Raw genomic sequence first — 20,718 nt, forward strand, 5'->3', positions numbered from 1 at the left:
GAGCCATTTATTCTTTTTTTTTGTTTAATCCGAGTCATGTTAATATTGCGTGCAATGATCTGCAAAATTTATCGACAAGACCGATGAAGTAGGATAACGTGTTAAGTATTCTGTGGAAATGAATGAAAGTACGGGAGCACTTTGCCTGAGGTCTCCCAGTCGTGTACAGTAAGCTGAACGTCATACTGCGTGAGGCGAGGCCTACGAGAAAGACAGGCCGCGGTGCTTATGTCACGAAGGTAGGTTCAAATGGCTCTGAGCACTATGGGACTTAACATCTGAGGTCATCAGTGCCCTAGAACTTAGAACTACTTAAACCTAAGGACATCACACACATCCATGCCCGAGGCAGGATTCGAACCTGCGACCGTAGCGGTCGCGCGGTTCCAGACTGAAGCGCCTAGAACCGCTTGACCACACCGGCCGGCACGAAGGTAGGCCTGCGCTCGCTCGCTCACTCAACTCAGCAGCCAAACTACGTTTCTACACCCGTTAACTCGTAACTAGATGTGTACGTACAAAGGAGAATTGCATCTTCTACTGGAATCCGCTATTATGAAGTCTTACATTTATTAGCCCTACAATGATCGGAAGTCCATAGGCCTACTTATAATTTGTTACGGCTGTATTGGGGTTCAATAAAATTAAAATAGAGTCAAAATCATTATCGGCCGCATAAGCACCACTTCTTGTATGAAATGAGGACTTTAAGCACAAGAGACTAGATTCTATAAACAAGTCGTTACACAATTTATATCGAGTATTGATCTTAAGTTTTGTTGTAGTACTGTTAATCAGTAAGAATTTATAATGGCAGATTCCAGTCGAAGATGTAATTCTCGTTAGTACGCACACGCCCAGCTGCGAGTTAACAGGTTTAGAAACGGAGTTTTGTCTTCCGAGCTGAGCGAGCGAGTTCAGGCCTATCTTCGTGACGTACGCGCCTATCTTCGTGACGTACGCGCCGCGGCCTGTCTTTTCGTGCTTAACTATAGCGCCAAATAGGCCTAGCCCCGCAACACGAGGCAGTTGAAAGAACAGGAAAAGACTTGTGTGTGTAGGTCGACCAGCGGGCAGTTATGGTACACTGTGGTTTTTCATTACAACATGGTTCGGGGAAAACATATAGATGATTTCACACGGGGAAAATCATCGGGAATCTGGAAGAAGGGCGAAGTGTGACAAGTGTAGCTCCGGAGTTTGATATTGCTTACAGCATTGATTCACATGCATAGCGAGCTTTCCGAACCACAGGTACTGCTGTCCGAAGGAGAGGTAGTGGACCACGGTCTACTACAGCACCAGAGCACCGCTACGTAGTGCCACAGACAAGAAGGGGCCCACGTTAAACAGCGAGTGCAATTGCAACCACATTTAACAGGACTGCAAGGCACGCAATCTCACTCTTCACAGTGGGGCACGGCGATTTCATGCCCGACGACCATGACGTTGTGTTTCCTTGACACCCGGACATCGGCGGCAGCTCTTGCGATGGTGCCAAGAGAAGAGAGACTGGACCAACGAGGAATGTGGTCGCATGCTCTTGCTAGATGAAAGACATACAATATGAGTATTGATTGTCGGCGTACCCTCGTATGGCGAAGGGTGGGTATACGTCACGCAGCCAGGAACATTGTCGAACACGATCACTATAGTGGCCACGTGTTACGCTCACCCGTCAATGTACTGTGACACTGTTCATCCCCATGTGCGTCTTTTGAGGAGCGCATTCGGACGATAGTGCGACATGCCATCGAATAGCGCAGGAGGACATTTTGGAACGAGAGGATAGTCGGCGAATGGATTAGCCTGCTCTCCCCCCCCCCCCCCCCCCCCCGACTTAAGTCCCATTGGGCACATGTGGGATGCGTTGGGAAGACGTTTTGCAGCACGTCCACCATCCAACAGTTGTCAACCACGGTGGTGAAGTAGTGAAACGCCCTGAAACAAGAACTGTTTCCCAATCTTCTTGCCACCATGGGAAAGCACGTTGCCAAGCATGCATTGCAGTCCGTAGTGATCATCTACCCAACTAAACATCGCGTCCCACCTTTTCTAGTGTCCGAAAAATCATCATAAATTGCGGTGACTTCAGTGTAATTACTGTCTTTGTTTATAAGGGCCATTTATGTTCGTATCATTGTATGTTTCTATTATCTTTCGCAATATACTGCAGCAATTCGTTCTGTATACTGTCCGAAGTTTCGTCGAGTTATGTTATTCAACAGAGACAAATCATGTGAAATTTACTTTCATTCTTAAGTTTGGTACACTAGTGTATGACATGTAATGTTTGGACATTAAATATATACGTATAAACAAAGCTTGTACTCGATTGAAAAGGCACACTTTACGAAACAAGCATTGTTAAGAATGAGACGAACCACAGCTAGCACTGGGGCGCTCTCTTCCTTGAAGAACATCCCTGCTCCATTATTGAAAGGCTTCCCATTGCTGCACTCGCCATTCATTTAATTCTCCATTAACATCGGTGACGAAACTAGAATGAGAATGTATTTTACTTTGTTTTAATTGTTGAATCACCTTTGTTAATGTCATTTTCCATCAAACTCCAACTACTAATGAACGTCCCATTAACTTGAAACCACAGCAACAAAACAATGTAAGTTCGTTGGATTATTCGACAGAGAAAGGAAAGATCCCAAGATAAAATTAATTCGTTTGGCCCAACATACATTCCATCTCAGCAATTCAGTACTGGTAAGTCTACACAACTCCCATATAAGTCTATTACAACACATTTCTTGGTATATGGGTACAGATTGCATTCAATACTTGTGGTTGTTACGATAAATCGTACTCCAAATCCATAAGGGGTACCGTTGCTAAAGCATGCGTGTGGACAAGTGAAATTTGAACGTGGAAGAGGATTTTTTCATTAATTTGGAATCTAAGTCTTTTTCTCACATTCCTTTTATCCTTTCTTCCTGTTCAACTGGTCTAGTTGATGCAGTTTAATACCCCTCTACGTATTATTCTTCCATCAGTAGTGGATGAGCCATGACAGCAGCTGATAAATGAAGTTGAGAAATGTATCTTCCGTCACACCTGTCTTTAATTTGTCACGCATAATGCAGTTCGGAGCGCGTGCACAACTTTCCTACCAGTACCTTGCAAATAGTAAAACATACGAAAAATCCTTTAGCATCCCATAAAACACTGGCTAGGTGCAGGGTCACCCACGTCCACTTGCTGCTTTTATTTCTGCTTCCTTTCTGTAATGAGGTTGGCCCCACGTCTCTTGCATAGAAAAAAATGCTATTTGTTAAATTCTTTCGAAAACGACAGACAATGCATGAAAATGTCGCTGCTTTTTCAAGATTCTGAGTTAATGCTAAGCCTAAAATGTACTTTACTCCAGTTTTCTTGTATACCAATGGCGTCAGTAGTTCCAAACATATTTAGCCTTCAGTGTTGAGTTCCTTATTGAGCATTATAGATATTTTATTTGTTGGATTCAACCGCTACTCCTTAAATATTAAAGTTGATTAGGTAAACGTCTCTTTTGTTTTCAGCAACTTGGTTGGTACTTCTTTTGTCGATAAACTGTTTGAAGTAACGAATTTTGTAGCTGCACGGTAGTCTATTTTACCCACCTGAATGAAATAAACACGGCACAACTATTTTCAAAACAAAAACTATTCCGTCAATCGAGTTGTCACTTGGTGTACATTACCATGCAACAAACAGCAACACAATAATATCCGCCTACTGTGGTATCAGTCACCTAAAACACAAATTCGCCTCATTGCAGCATACATAAAACCGAATAGTAACGGTTTGTACTATATAGCACAGTGAGGAAGATGTAAATTTGTAATATCTAATCATGAAATATGATGTGCTGTTATTGTGCTCACTAGTGATAAAACTTATGTTTTCATCAGGTATCAAATATGTAATTTAAAAAATGTGCACCTAATCTAAAGCCACATGCTTGGAAACACGTTGTGACCCAGTAAAAGACTTGTGTTACTGAACATGCAATCCTCAACTCTAAACTTAAATCTAATCTACCGTCACATCTCTTGCACAAATGATGGCAATTTTACTATAGACCATATAGTGTGAGGCACATCTTCCTTTACTCCTCCCCTGGGACCAAGATTATTTGTACCTTATTCACCACTGCTGTTCAGGGAACACGCCGCACTTGACTGATTATTAACATATTTATCTTCACCAGTACTGTTAGCTTTCATATCTGAAGATTATATACAAATGAGATGATCCGATAAGCCTATTCAGACTTTAAAGCACGAAGATGAGTAAATAAACATTTAGAGGATAAAAACATAATGACTGGTTATAGACTTCAGCCTTCGGTTATACAATAGCTGCAGCGCACTGGAGTTGGGTCGTTCGCGAACTAACGGGTCCAAAGGAACGTTTCATCAAAATTAACGGAACGACCGAGGAAAGAATTCTAAGGAACGGTCTTTCATAGTTCACTTCGGTCGGGCGTTCTACTTATAGTTCCCGGTATCGGGAAACGGTCGGTCTCGTTCCTGCAAAGACACGTCGGCCACACTCGTTCCAGCCTCGGTCCCGTTCCCGTCTGTCTCGGTCTCGCTCGGTCGGACTCGTCCGCCTTCGCGTGGCCACTCGCATTTCCACTGCCCACTGCTCATAGTTGCAGTTTAGTTCAGTATCGAGTTGTTGTTCGTTTGTTCGCTGCGCACGCCCATTCTAGATCTGTTTCAAACCCTTTTGGACTCCGAACTTCTGGTTCTTTTCGTATTCTACTCAGCGTCCATGACCGTTAATTAAAATGTATTTTATAATTACGCAAATTACGTGGTACGTAATGCATATACCTTCTCAGGTAGCAAAAAAGCATATTCAGCTTACTTCACTATTTCGATAAAAAGTCGGCACGGCACACACGAGTGGCCTTTTTTTTTTTATTCAAGGTAAAAGAGCATGTTCACTGTTATGGAAGGCAGACTTACTTCACAATCGTATGAAGCCCGCGCTCCGTAATCGAGTGTCTGGTGTCACATTTTGTAAAGAGAATGCGGTAACTTCTAAAATATTATTTCAGTGGTACAGGGTGGCGCACAAAAAATCGGCCCCAAGTACTGGACTGCTCATTGTCGCCCACCAATCGTCATCTATTGTTCAAATGGTTCAAATGGCTCTGAGCACTATGGGACTCAACTGCTGAGGTCATTAGTCCCCTAGAACTTAGAACTAGTTAAACCTAACTAACCTAAAGACATCACAAACATCCATGCCCGAGGCAGGATTCGAACCTGCGACCGTAGCGGTCTTGCGGTTCCAGACTGCAGCGCCTTTAACCGCACGGCCACTTCGACCGGCCGTCATCTATTGTTTCGAAGTTGTTTGCATTAGCTTATTTGTTATTCTTCACTGCCTAATTATTACATTTTATCCATTCTGCTCGTAGCGGTCAACAAATCGTGCGTAATGGCGAGCTGTCTGTACTCGGGGCAGGTTTTTCATGCGCCACCTTATATTATTTCACTGCGATCAGCTACATAACACTAGAGTTGGCAACACGAGAAGTTTTGCAGAATAACTAAATTTATAAGTGTGTGAGAATTCTGCTATGAATAAAAACTCTGTACTCCAGGGGGGAGGCAAGTGCTCTTGGCGCCTTCCATCTTCAGTCACCTATGCTACTAATTTTCAGTTTTTCATAAGAACCATATACCAAGCACAGGTGAACGGTGAACGAGTAAAAATGAACGGTTCCCAAAAAAGAGCGATCACCGGTGAACTAGTTCCCAAGGATGAACGAGTTTGCCCATCTCTACAGCGCACAACTACGGCTACAACGAACGTGTGTAGAACAGCACTGACGCCACAAAATACGATCCGTGGTACAGCGCTAATGAACAGTAAAATTAAAGAGCATCCAGAAGAAAGTACGGGAACTGCACGGTAGCCTACAACAAACGACAAATACAATTTAGTCCGCAATCTTATTAGCTAGAGCGCTCGGGCTGGTACATGGATTCCACAACCGCCCCACTCATGCCTCCACGAACACCCCCCCCCCCCCCCCACTTCTCTCTCAGCAAACACCCACATACAGAAAACAAACTGACTGTAGATCCAGAATAAAAGCTTAGGCCTATTACAATAGTAGCGCTTCTGAAAGCGCAGCTCGCGACCCACTGATTTCGAAACGGACGTCGGCGGATGGCCCCAGCGGACAGCGGGCGAGCGTCTGCTGGCAGGCAGGCCGCAGCAAAACAATCGCATCGCTGTCCTGTCACAACAGCGCGCGGCCGCAGTCCGCTCGTGCGAGTTATCGCCACTGTAAAACGTCGGCACGCACCGCGCAGCCGTCCCTGTCTTCCACGGCAATACTCTCGAGACCTACAGCGCTCCGTATAACAGCAAGTATCTACACGGACTAAAATATACATACTTTTTACTCCCTTCATTTCAACTCTTTTGCTTTACCGATTCACTTGCATTTATTGTTTTCTAGTAAACATATCGATTTCAAAGCCGCCGGCCGAAGTGGCCGTGCGGTTAAAGGCGCTGCAGTCTGGAACCGCAAGACCGCTACGGTCGCAGGTTCGAATCCTGCCTCGGGCATGGATGTTTGTGATGTCCTTAGGTTAGTTAGGTTTAACTAGTTCTAAGTTCTAGGGGACTAATGACCTCAGCAGTTGAGTCCCATAGTGCTCAGAGCCATTTGAACCATTTTGATTTCAAAGCCACATAACTCCATCCTCATGCATTGGGATATGAATACACATTAGTTAAAAGCAATTACCACATAGTTGTTACCATGTAAAGTACTAATATGCTCACTGTGTAGATATATTCGACAAACAAGTGTCGAACAGATAATTCTAGACATTTAATCGGTTCGCCTAATAAAAAGTGGAGAGCCCAAAATTCATCGTTTTGCACATTTAAAAGCTTCTACCAAGATTTTTATTGATGGCGAAATATAACGTGTGCGTTTGATCACTTTCTGTAGATGGCGGGGACTCTCACAAAATAAGGGCAATGGGAATGGAGGGTGGCATGATGAATCCAACTATTGCAATCTGTCAGTAATAACTAAAAGAAAGATATAGACACCTCTCACTGAAACTGAGCTACATATAATTATGTGACGGATAAATGAAGCTCTGTATTAATGTAAATTTGCAAGCAGTACAGGAAATCAAGGAGTAATTTGGAAAAGGAATTAAAATTCACTGTGAGGAAATAAAAACTTTAAGATTCTTTTAAATTATAGATTTCAGTCTCAAGTTACATACAGTTGTTTAGCCTTGTGGATGAAATATACGGTAACAAAATTTTACAAGACGGTCACTGTGATTTCTTGAAGCAGTGTGTGCCTTGTCTGTTTAAAAACTTTGAGGTTTACTGATGACATAGGACTCTGACATTCTGTTGAATGGGATGGATAATGGTTTGAAACGATGTCAAAGCTGAACATCGACAAAAATAAGACAAGAATAAAGACTGCACTCGAATTAAATCGTGGAATGAGAAACGAAAGTAGGATACAAGTTTTGTTATTTTGGAAAGGAAATAACTGACGAGGGCACAAGTACATAAGATACAAAATATACTTTGGCAACAGCAAAAAATGCTTGTGCGAAAAATGGTTTTGTTAACGGACGTGAAAAGTGGGTTATGAACAGTACAGACAAGTAAGAAACAGAAGCTTTTGAACTTACTTTTACAGAAAATTGCTTAAGGTCAGATGGGTAGGTCTAGCAACTAATAAAATTGAACTGCAAGATCTCTATGACACAATTCTGTGGAAAGAATGAGTGGGTTGTTTGGCCACATCATGAGGCAGCAAGGAATACTTAACGTAGTAATGGAAGAAAATGTGGGAGATAAAAAATTGTATCGCGAGATGAAGGCTTAAAGCAAGCTGATATAGCACTAGGAGGGCTAGTTAGGCGGATGTGAAGGGACTTGCAGAGGAAAGATTTGCAGAGAGATCTGATTCAAAACAGTCTTAGATCTACTGTCATGATTCACTGCCACTCATGTACCTGTAATTGCAGGTGTTAACCTACATGGCGCTTTCTATAGTATTCTTAGGTATCACGGTGCTTCAAAACGAGCCGCGTAGGGGCAAAAGTTACACGGGCTTTTGGAGTTGGGCACAAACACGGCGGACAGAGGGTGGATTTCGATGACATAAATTCGGCACGGTTCTTTGAGATCCGTGTTGCTAGTGTTTAATTTATGAAACCAGAAAGACGCTTCCATGCACTGTATTCTTTCATGACAACATAGATTCATCACTGTTAATACATTTCAAGCAATGTCGGACTACATTTCACTATGAACAAGGGTTAAGTAAAAATAGCGGAAGGGTTACAGCTTTACTGAAGTCAGAGCTTTTTATCCAATCATCAATATGCAGAGAAAAAGCTTTTGAAAATACCAATGAATGAGCATTGCTACAATACCTTATATTATGTTGAAGGCACACCATAGCTTATGTATGGGAACCACCAACGAGACTGATTCAGTAGTTGTAAAATAATAATATTCTGGAGAAACTGTGACATCAGATTCCTGCAAGATTTGTTCTCTCTCAACCTATACAACTGGGCACAGTTGATAAAGGCTGCAACAGCCGTGCTATGGCGCTCTACTTTTCATTCGATTAATGGTTCAAATGGCTCTGAGCACTATGGGACTTAACATCTGAGGTCATCAGTCCCCTAGAACTTAGAACTACTTAAACCTAACTAACCTAAGGACATCACACACATCCATGCCCGAGGCAGGATTCGAACCTGCGACCGTAGCAGTCGCGCGGTTCCGGACTGAAGCGCCTAGAACCGCTCGGCTACCGCGGCCGGCTCATTCGATTAAACTGCAAGCTGTAATATATGCGGAAATTAGGATGACAATGCTTGAAAGTTTGACGCCGAAGACCATTAGGTTCTTCAGGAAAATGAGGCATTAGAAAGAGCGTCAACATTCCCTGGAATGTAGTGTTTTTTGTATTATTATTTTATTTTTACGGGGAACTAGAGGATGAAAATTTTTTTATTACTGCAGTTTGCTCTCAGAAAATAAACTGTTAAAGCAAGTAGTTCTAATGACTTTCAAACATTTATTTCACACATAAGGGGAGAAAAAGTGGGGCGACAGAATAAACTATCCTATGTAGAAGACAGGATCATCAAGAAGGATACAGGAAAAACGGACGCAATCGTAATAAAATCTGAATTGTCTCGACTGAAGGCAAAAATACGAGAATGCACTAACTAGAATCTATTTAACAAAGCGTAGCTACAGGTAGATGAAATACAAACAATGATAGTGCTTTAGTTCGAACAAGTTAATCATGACCTCTCATCAAGGAGCAGAATAACGTAGCTCAAAGAGAAATATAACACGACACAGGGCAGAGCAACTTGGTAAACAGCAGTAGGCCTACGTAGTTATAAAAAAGGCACATAATCATAATTTTAGAAATGTACACAATAATTTCACAAACATACAGTGCAGTCAACTAAACATGAAAGTAGTATACAGTCAACTAAACATGAATCTAGTAATACACAAAAGATTTAAAAATCGCTCATGTAATCATTGATCGATGTTCTTTCCCAATCGGATGGGGGGGGGGGGGGGGGGACGCAAGGCAAAGTTAAAGCCAGTTTTAATCTCCAGTAATCCAATAGCATTATTGTGAGTACTCATCATACGATTCACGAAACGACGAGTACAGTTTTTTTGTGAACAGATGGACGCATTTATAAAGTTGACTGCTGTCTGTTGATCTCAAAGCTACATCAGAATTACTAACAATGAAGAATGTCATAGCCTATAAATGAGAAGATATTATCATTTCATTTTAGTGTTACATATCTCCTTTAACAATAAACGAGAGATCATCTTTACTAAATAATCATAAGACAGGAAGTTGCATATCGAAAAAGTAATACCACCTAAACTAAAAATACATCTATGTAAATAAACTGTGAATAATTATTTTACAAAACAAACCCACAGAAGGGTACGTAAATTTATACGTGCAAAGAGCTTTGTTTGTGATGGAAAATGGAAGGAGGGAGTCCAACAATGATATGGACCCACTTAACGTTGCAATATTATATTAAAACTCCAATGGAAGCGGCGAAAAGGTTCCATCAAAAATATGAATATGCAAATGGAAGTTTTTTATGTGCGTCATTAAAATACCATTTTCGCCACAACCGTCCCTCACCGAGACTACTTGTCCCACAGAAATTATTTAACGAAGTTACCCGAGGTTTTCCACAACAATAGTATGTCCTGCTATTAACATACGCCGCATCTCAATTATCAGCTTCGGGGAAATTTTTGACTTTGTACAGCATTAAACTTTATCTATCTTCTAATTTCGAGATAGAAGTAACGTGCGTGGCGGACATGATTTAGCTCTTGAGTGACTAACATAAAAGAAAACGCTTGGTTATTTTTAAAGGCAATGATCTCCACCAAGTTTCTCTTTTCATCTATTCTAAAATGTCCTACATGAAAGAGAAAATATCTAACCTCTTTATACATTTAATTGCATCCTGAAATAAAAATTTATTGTATTTGCACCATTTTTATTAATTTTCTTTACCCAACGCAACTTGGTCGCTAAACGTTCATATCTGTACCGTCTACCTTTATTTCCTCTCAAGAATCTCGGCTGATGCATATATTAATGTGCGTTATACACGCTACAATATGATTTGCTGTTCAAAATGGCTCTGAGCACTATGCGACTTAACTGCTGAGGTCATCAGTCGCCTAGAACTTAGAACTAATTAAGCCTAACTAACCTAAGGACATAACACACATCCATGCCCGAGGCAGGATTCGAACCTGCGACCGTAGCGGTCGCTCGGTTCCAGACTGTAGCGCCCAGGACCGCACGGTCACTCCGGCCGGCCTATGATTTACGGTGTTCAGAAGTATTGAAGCTAAGCTTTATTATACTAACACGCGCGAAACTGACGCCATGCAGAAATAACACAATTTGCAAAATCTCTGGTGGCAATCATCTGGCGATTACGGCTTGGGAAAATAAGTTGTGAAAATGTAAACAATAGTTAACAACAAAGTATTCACAAATAAATGCCACCACACTGGTTTAACATTGTCACGAAAAATTTAGCCACCTTCGACTTCAGTCCTGTTAATTTTTTTCAAATACTGTACAGTTTTTCAAAGCACAACTTTATCTTTCATTTAGCAACAGAAATGTCAACAGAGGCGGCTAACGCTTTCCTGGATCTGCGTGGACGTATTAATTCTGAACGCCACTAATAAACCTCTAAAATCTGAACTTAAGACATTAATTTGCCGCTACTCTGCGCTGTATACCGAACCACGCAAAATCTACTGAAGAAGCTAGTCTCTAATATTTCCCATAGCAATTTCCCCCCTGTAATGATTTACTGTTTTCTATAGCACGATATAAGAATCTAAACAAATGTTTATTCACTCACATTCTCTCTTATCAGAGCAATAGAAAATCAACGATTTACTTTCCGAAAAAGTTAGTGATATAAAGCAAGGTCTAACAGAAGGACCACTCTACCAACTATTATGTTATATTCTCAAACAAGTTACATGGAAGGGCTCTTCCCCCGCTATATGTCGTCATTGTGGGTAACTGAAATTACTGAGTTGAACATAACAGTTATTTTACACATTCTCTACAATCGCTAGTCATTTTCCAGTTTGTTTGTTTCTGTTTTATTGCATACTACTGTCCTTGAAGATGGCATTTGGTTGTTACTTGAAGACATACCATTACGCTGATATTTTGAAAGGGAAATACACCGGTGTTTTCACACTCTTCAATAGATATTTAATTATACTCGAATCCAGTACGCACGTTAGTATATGTTAATCCTAAGAGCTGCGGACAAACTCGTTTTCGGCGAGATATTGGTAGGAAATCGTGCGTTTGTAAATCCTTCGAACATTGCCACACACACACACACACACACAGACACACACTGCACGAAGTTATTTGCGTCGTAAACAAACGCGGGCAATCTGAAATAATGGTGGCTACCAAGAAAAACGAACAGTTACTGGTTGCCCAGCCGTCCACCCTGAAAGCATATATTACAATAAAATGCATAATAGTGCACCTCCAAATAGAGATCTACCAATGCAAATTTCACATTTCAATAACATTTTATAAACAAATGTCGCGAACTAACGTAAATTTAGAACTTCACACATGTCAGTATATTGTCTCTTAAATACTTGTGGCAGGCTATTCCACAAATAAATTACGCGTTACTCGCACATAGTGGGATACTGCAGTCGAATTTCGTTACCACAGTCGTTGTGTCGTCCTCGGCATTTTATAAAACGTGATCACTTAATGCTCGTTCATCACCAAGTCTGAGCAATGTATTTAGGAAAGAAGTGGCGAACAAAAATGGATTTCCAGTTTTCTTGCGTGGTGCACTAAAGTTGTCTGACATATGCAAACATGAAGCTCGATATTACTGGTCAAGACGCCGCCTAAACGGATACCAACGTTTCAACCAGTATCTGGAATGCTGCAATAATCTACGGCCCACGGCTAAAATTTCTCTCTAACGCACCATCAACTTTAAACAAGATAAATTTCTTTGTACTCTGAGTTCAATCCAGGAACGACACATGAATTTTTTACCGTGCAAGACATAAAAATCTTTAATCGTTTTCGATAACGTAACATCTTCAAAGCTGCAATCCACATACTTCTAGCACAAGTGCCCTGTCGTTCTCCATTCTGACACAAAATTGCCTTTGAAACAGTAAAATGTCTCTGTAAAATTGTCTAACAAACGTTTACTGACAGTGAACTGCAAATATCTGAAGTGCCACATTCCAATTCTATGCTGGTAAACAACATGCAATCCATTATCGGCAAAATGAAACAAACTGAAAATCCAGAATTTACTTTCTCAGCGAATTGGATACCTCACATCTCTGAGTTTGCAGTAAAATTAATGTTTTAAGTTTTCCTTTACGTTTCGATAATTTTCCTAACGTTTCTAAATTGACAACAGTAATTCGACTGCAAACTCTGTAACTGGTGACAAGAAAGAAATCAGTGTGATCGCGTTTGCATCCACATAGCCGTAAATGGTTTATATCTAAAGATATGACGACGTAACCACAAAACAGCAGGCGTTCTGTAAGCCGCACACACAAAAAAGTTGCACGGAAAATGCAAATGCTTTAATATTGTTGTTGTTAAATGTTAAACATTGTACAGAGCTGTATACTAACTAGCACAGCATGATTAATGAAACAATCCGCATAAACAAGTCTGAGCAAATCCGCTTTAAACTGTTTAGAATGCAGTACATCGCACTGATGCTTCCAAGTGAGAAACTTTCACTGCTATACATTACACTGATGACAAAAAGTAGGCACCACGGTTGCTAGAAATATTCACAGTTGCTAGAAATATTATTAGTGAAACGAAAATTTATCTGAACATAAAATGGGAAGCAGTTTCAACCAGCTATTTTCACAGCATCGCCATTACGCCAAAGCTGAGCTATATTTTAAAGAATTATTAATTCTTCTAAATATTGTGTTCTCATGCAAAAACTATTAGGTCTCCACCCTACGAACTAACGCGCCTGTACATTATTTATTTGGAAACACAAATCCAGTTTATGGTTGGTCTTTCATTCCGAAGAATTTAAAATAATTACAGAGGTTCTAAAAAAATTCGCTGATATTTAATTTCCAACGCTCTGATTCATTTGATACCTAAAGTTAACTACTGCCAGATTTACGATATAATTTAAAACGACACATTTCTTAGTAGTATTTCGAGTAACATAAAAAAGCAAAGTACGCAATTACAGCCATCTTTACAAATCCAGTATTGCATGTGTGGGGTTGTTTACTAACTTGCAACGTGTAAAAATAATAAAGTTCCAAATTCTATTGATATCTGATCATTTCAACTTACACCTTTCAAATCGTATAATACCTTTCTTATATTCCCGAAAATTTAGCATCTTGGCGAGCGTTTACAGTTAACACTTAATGGCGACTTCGTGTCCAGGAAAGATGAAAAACGAGAACGGCATTAATCCAAAGAAAACGGAACGTGTCGTCGGAATAAAATCAGTTCTGCTCATATTCAAAATATTTACTATACAAAAGTTTTCTTTCAACGCTGTTAAAACAGCGCAAATAATAGAAAGCAAAATTACATGCACTCATTCTTTACGACATACTATTTAACACGAGTGAATGTTGTGAGTATATAAGTCGACCGTTACTTTTTAAGATCGTCAGAGAAAATAACAACCGTAAATAGTTTGCGTTTGTAGCATCGCTGATATTTCTGACACGTGTGCTCTTCAAGCCATGATGCAATGTGAACAGCTCCACGCATATCTTTTTTTACGCAACAAATATTCAGCGATCATTACTAATGACGCACGCTCTTGACGAGGGTCATACCATTCCTGTACACAATAATTTTGAGTCCGTCTTAGCATTTATTTAATATTTGGGACAAACCGTAGGCAAATAAAAAAATATTCTGCTGCTTATCGAATGTTTCGCAATGAAATGCAATCTGACGAGTTATTTAACATGATCGATGCACTTTCAACGTTTCTCAAATTTTGTCTAATCTATTTAAAAATAGAAAGCGTGGAAAGGTAAACTGTTGACAGTGGAAGCTTATGTGGAGGAAAAAGGTATACATACTAAAAAGAGGCCCGTCCTCTTATGGGAGTAATTCCTGCGACTGACCGATCATAAAGCGAACCCGATTTACGCTAAGCTTTACGACGCTCATTCATTATTTATGACACGTGACGGTAACCACCCAGCGGCGATAAATATACCTGTCGCATCCCCAGCGCTCCCCACGCAGCGCGGCTACACAATAGGCGACTTCTGGTACAGATCATAATTTTACACGCTTGTTTTTTATTTAAGGTTACCACCCTACCGGAAACACAGGCACTCCTCCATACTATTACAACTTCGTAGCTCTAGCTTCCACGTCTAGTTCGCCGTGACGAATAAATAAAAAATGTGACGTTCTCTGTACCTTACAACGTGTGAGGCAACGCGACGTATCATGTAATAAATAACCTTTAACTCCGGGTGTTATGACCGTGAAAAATAAATAAATAAATAAACTACCAACTCCTGATTTCTTTGTTCGAAATGGTATTTATATGGGCTGTTGGAACACATTCAAATGTTGCTTAAACAAATATAAACAGGGAGTAAATAATATCAGCAATAAAGATTTTGAGGTAACGCCTTTGTGTAACTGGTGAAATTCAGTAGTACGTTTCGCCTCGGTTGTCTTCCAGACAACAACGTTAAAAATTCCAGAATCGTGTACGCTGATGGCCGCCAGCAAGTTCTTACACTGAAGAACAGCTCAGACTCGGTCCCTTCATTCAAATCTTTATTGGTGAAAATAATGCACTGCTGTATATGATTTTCGGGTTAATCATTTGACTACAGATTGGAGGTATGGAAAAAAAAGCGATCTGGCCTTCATACTTTGCTACAAATAATATTGTAGTAACGCCAACTTGACGGATATTTTGTTGACTGTCTTAAGATTGTGTTACATCGTGAAAGAGAATACGAACGATGTTTTAATTTTTTACAAAACCGGTAATGATGTGCTTCTGTAGAAAAGTAAACAATGTAGCCCTAGCTTCCTGAAAGTTCTAATAACTTTGTCAGTGTTATTTAAGCCTTGCAGAAATGTTAATAATCTGACTGTTACGCCCAGAGAAATATCTGTTAGGGGTTAGGTTAAATGACAGCTATACAGGTTTCATGTGTACACTGTACTGTCATAATCTGGGGGGTCGCTCCTGGCACTGCAACAATGGTAAGTGACGACACTAATCCCACTGTTGTTATTAATGCAACGTTCTTCAGAATTTACTTGCCATAGTCTTAGGCGTAATTTGCACAACACAAAATCGTAACCGCGAATAAAAACAAACTGGTATAGCCATAGAAAAGATATCTGCGAGGTGTAAATCTGTACCATCGACACGACATAGATTTCGCTTGTAAAGTACAGTCACAGAACGAAACTAACCACAAAAGCCGGCAGCGGGAGATGGAAAAATCGTCTTATGCATGTCTGATCAATGAGTATTGTTTTTACAAGAAGCGCTTGTTTCTAGACAGGGTTACACACTAACGTTTAATTTTTCCAATAACATTTTAAGCAAATTATACGTCCTGTGGCATTAAGTTTACTAAAAGTAACACACCAAGTGGAAGCAATATGTAAAAGTCTACTCCACATCATAATTAATTTTTCGAGCATTTCCAAAATAAATGATGGAGTACTATCGGACTGCAATAGGAAAACGAGCGATCTACAACAAAGGCGACGTTTTCGTTCTGCAAAGAGTGTAAATTCCGTGGCAACGGAGATAAAAGTTCGTCTGAGCCATTCGAAATAGGTTACTGAAGAACTGTTAGTAAGAAGGGTCTATGATTATTCCCGTAATATACCGTTAGCTATGTATGTTTACCTGTGTGAGTAGAAGAAAAGTATGTAATGATTAAATAATAAAGTTACTGAACGCATATGTTAAGTGTTTTCAAGTGCAGCACAACTCGTTTCGATGATTTATTCCCGTTTTCATATGTCGAGGGAATTTAGATTGCTTGATAATTGCAGGCTGTCCAAAAACATCGTTTATTACTGATGAAATTAGGAAACGTTTGTGTTTGTTTACAATGTGAGAAGATATGAGAAACAGAAATAAACCGAGCCTGACGCAACAAAACTGACCTAATAATCAAACTGAAGCGTAACTACAAGTTTTGTAGGAGTAATTCACGATAAATCGTGAATTACTGACTGAAAATGTTCGAAATGAAGATGTGTTACAACGGCGTGTCTACGAAGATATCCGCAAAACTGCGATTGCATACGTAACAATCAGCATAAACAAACATGGAAAAGACAATATTGTCGCTCGAATTACACGAGACGTATCCTGAATAAAATTGTTTTCACATCAGGTCGTCAAAGCATGATGAGTCACTTCGATTGGTGTCTTACACGTTTGAGGCATATACAGCAAGTTGGTTTCCACGTGGATGTCGTTACTGATGATTTTCTTTCTTATTATAAAAAAGTAAGGGCATTTACTCTGTGTGATAAGCATTTCCAACTGTACAACTAAAGCAGATGTAATGCCCGCTGTGTGTTTACAGTCATTGAAAACGGCGTTGTAGCTTCGAACGCGTGGGAAACTAATTTGAAAATAAAAATTTTGTGACTGGACGCGGAATACTATTTAATTAGTATACCCTAACCTAGAAGTTACATTCACGGTCAGTCCGCAAGCTGAAGTCTATTAAGCAAGCAGCTGCACAACCAAAGCACTACAAATCATCGTCTTGACGACCGAGAAGTTGATGCAAGCGTACTGTGTGAGTCTCTTCGCTGTAGAAGTGAACGGCTAGGTGGAGCCACTACGGCCTGCACGTAGGGGCAGGAGAGGGGAGGGGAAAGGAAGCATGGCCCACGGGCGGCCGGAGGGAAGGGGGGCGGGCGCGTTATAAGTGCGGTAGTTATTACAGTGCGGGGCGCCTCGTAAAGTTATCGGCCAAGTAGGCGTCCAGGCCAGGCCAGGCCGGGCCGGGTCCGCGGCTGGACGGGCAACAGCGCGTCCGCTGCCGCTGGCCACGCCGCGCTTTCACCGCCTCGCTAGCTGGCTGGCTTTGTCAGCCTCCGCCGGCGACCTTCAGCGCCGCCCCCGCCCCCTCCCCCGGCCGCGGTCACGCGCGTGCACGCATAAACACCACACCGGCGTACACACCACACTTCTAGCACGACACGCTACGGCACACGCGCTGCTGCAGCCAAATAAACACGCAACAAGACTTACCGAAGACGGGGCTGTGGTCCGATCGCGTCGCATTCTTGCTTGAAGAATAGCTCTGCCCGGGTAAGGAGCCGCTCTTTTCCTGGAAAGAAAAATGAGGATCTCACACTGCTCTTGGTCGGATTTTTGTTTTCTAAGGCAATACTACTTAGCGCAGGGGAAAAAGAAATGGGAACGGGACAATCAAACAGGTAAACTAGCTATTTCTGCCGTTCACTCTTCCGTCGGCACCGCACGTCACACGAACTGCAGGCATTGTATTCACACGCACTAATCACAGGCAATGAACACGTGCGCTGTCCTGTCACTTCGCAGAAGCACACGTCGGTGAACAGCTTACACACGCAAACTGCAACAATGCACTGTTTCCAGCGACGTTCCAGCACAGATCACAACACTAAGCACGGCGTGACAAGTGGATCAGCTACCATCACATTCTACAAAAAGACATCGACTTTGATGCACGAGACGACCTCCGCTGGTGCTACGTACCTCAGATTCTGTAAGGTCTATCAAGCTACTTTTCTCTTCCGTCAAATTCTCGGACGACCTCTTCTCGTCTTCTCCCTCATCTTTGAATACTTTTACTTCGTCCGTGCTGCCCAGGTCATCGCCGCCGCCCCCACTACTCACATGCGGCATCTTCAAAACACACTTTTGGTAAAAGACACCGATCTTCTTCCCCTACCCCCGGGCGCTGCACGCAGAAGGGGGGAAGAGAAAGAAAGGAGTTCCGAATCACTCGGCCAGGCGACCAGCTGCCACAGCTCTGCCTGCCGCCGAAGCGCGAGCAGCCATCCCCACTGAGTACTTGACTGACTGAGACTCTCTTTGGCGCCGCGTCCGCTTTGCAGCCTGCGCCGCCGCCGTCAGAACGAGGCTCCGCGGCCGACCAATCAGCGCGCCGCTTTGATGTTGACGGCAGTAAGGGCTTCCCCCCCTCCCGCGATCGCTGTGTGCGGACCGCCTCGGCCGCGGTAATGGCAGCCGACCCGAAGGCAGCCGAATCCGTCCGAGCGTCGCCGAGCGAGAGGTGGCTGCTGCGAGTTCGTCATGCTACCGCGTCTGGCCAGCAGCGCTGCACACGCTCGTCTCCTACCCGCCATCCCCCAGCCTTCCTCATCAGAATGTATGCGTCCGTGGACTTCGGGCACGTCACAGATGACATTCCTACGGCAGTGCTTGTCGATGGAAATAATACGAGTGTCGCTACCACATAGTACAACTCCTCTGACAAGCGCAACACATAGAGAGTCAGGTAACGTTTTACTTTCGCAACCTGAACATGAAACCAAAAGCAACACTGTTCGCCTGCTATTGTTGAGAGAACCGACTGTTACGTACATCTGGAGCACGTGAGCTAGAGGCGACACCGTCCATCGCACACTACTTTCAACAATATAAATTTTCGCAATTCTCTCGAATTAGTGCTTGTAGTTTAAGTTAAGTCTAATTATGGCTCAAGGCAAACTGTCTACAAAAGGAGATTAGTTGCATGTATTACCACACAGAAGGAATTTAATTTTGTTTTGTTCTGTACATTTTGAGATAGTAAGCAGTAACCACATGACACACCTATGTTTACACAATTGTGAAGCTATCACTACCAGCCTGCAGATACGTAGTATTTTTCAGAATACAGTCAAGTCCGGGTCTTTCTGGTCTAAAGTTTGACCAGTAATGCTATGCTCGGCAATGCGCCAGAGGAGAGTAGTATTTCCTACCTAGCAGCGGTTTAGCAACGGTTGCTACTACAGGAAGCATGTGAGATTTCCAAGACAATATCTTGCTGGCATGTACTGATAACAATTATTTTATTACTTTTGCATTTTCATGGAAAATATACGACACACTGTCATCTACAGACTGTCGCGGCCGAGAGAAAGTTTGTCGAGTTCGCAGTTACCTATTCCTGGGGTTGGTTCATGACTGTCTAATAGACCTATACATATACGCTCTTCGTTTTGCCTGGAAAAAGTCCCTTTTTGTTGTAGAATTTAAATAGTTAAAAAATATGTAACCTTTGTGTAACTGAGGAGCACTGCACCTCTTTGCATCACAAGATTGGAGTATTGAGAGAAATGTGAGTTCACGAACTTTTCTGGTCCGGTAGCACTGCTCACAGAACTGAAGATCTTTGTGGTTGCTTATAAGCGCAAGTCGAGATTTAGTTTCCAAGTGACCTAGATCGGTAACGAATCCGCACAATATCTTAACGACCAGTGGTGTGATACACCAGTCAATACCCGTTTTCGTATCAGTAACTACATTCACCTACCCTATGCCTCCGAAAACATAGTCTGCGAGCAGCAAAAATTCGAAACCTACATAAAAGCACGAGAGAAAGATAAATCTGACTATAATACTTGTAAAACGTGGCTTCTAAGGCTAGCTACCCTTCCCGGAAGTGCTTTTTAGTGCATCCTTCCCCTTCCTCTGTCTGTCTTTTTGGACGTATCGTCAATTAAACAGGAGGAGGAAAGCTGCCAGGCGACTGTAAAGAAGACTAATTAGGAATGATGAGTGAAACAACAATTTTCAAATAAACACACATCAACTGGTAAGAATGGACGTTTTATAGAAGGGCGATCAAAACGCCTCCTTTCGAGTGCCGTACTAACCGCTTGCCTACCTGTCGGTGCTTCTCTACCCGCACCCGATCCGCGCTGGGCCGCGTATACGCTGCAGTAACGATCCCTAACGGAAACGTTTTTGATCGCGCCTTAATACAGGTTGTTTCACAGTTAATGCTACACACCTGTAGAAGCTGTAGAGGGGTCTTAGTAAATCAAGAGTTACAAAGGAACCCACGTCCGGA

General features: G+C 41.9%; 1 protein-coding gene across 1 annotated transcript in view; it reads right to left on the reverse strand.

Moving 5' to 3' along the window:
* The window catches only part of LOC126236046 (protein pangolin, isoforms A/H/I/S-like), a 254,954-nt gene extending 236,200 nt beyond the window's left edge, over positions 1-18,754 (reverse strand). The window contains exons 1-2 of the mRNA XM_049945082.1: positions 18,393-18,754; positions 17,904-17,982 (exon numbers count right to left, since the gene is read on the reverse strand). Of these exons, the coding sequence (XP_049801039.1) occupies positions 17,904-17,982; positions 18,393-18,542 (229 nt within the window). The 5' untranslated portion in view covers positions 18,543-18,754. The remainder of the gene's footprint in view (positions 1-17,903; positions 17,983-18,392) is intronic.
* Positions 18,755-20,718: the final 1,964 nt, after the last annotated feature.

This window comes from Schistocerca nitens, chromosome 2 (genome assembly GCF_023898315.1).
Source record: "Schistocerca nitens isolate TAMUIC-IGC-003100 chromosome 2, iqSchNite1.1, whole genome shotgun sequence".
NCBI lineage: Eukaryota > Metazoa > Arthropoda > Insecta > Orthoptera > Acrididae > Schistocerca > Schistocerca nitens.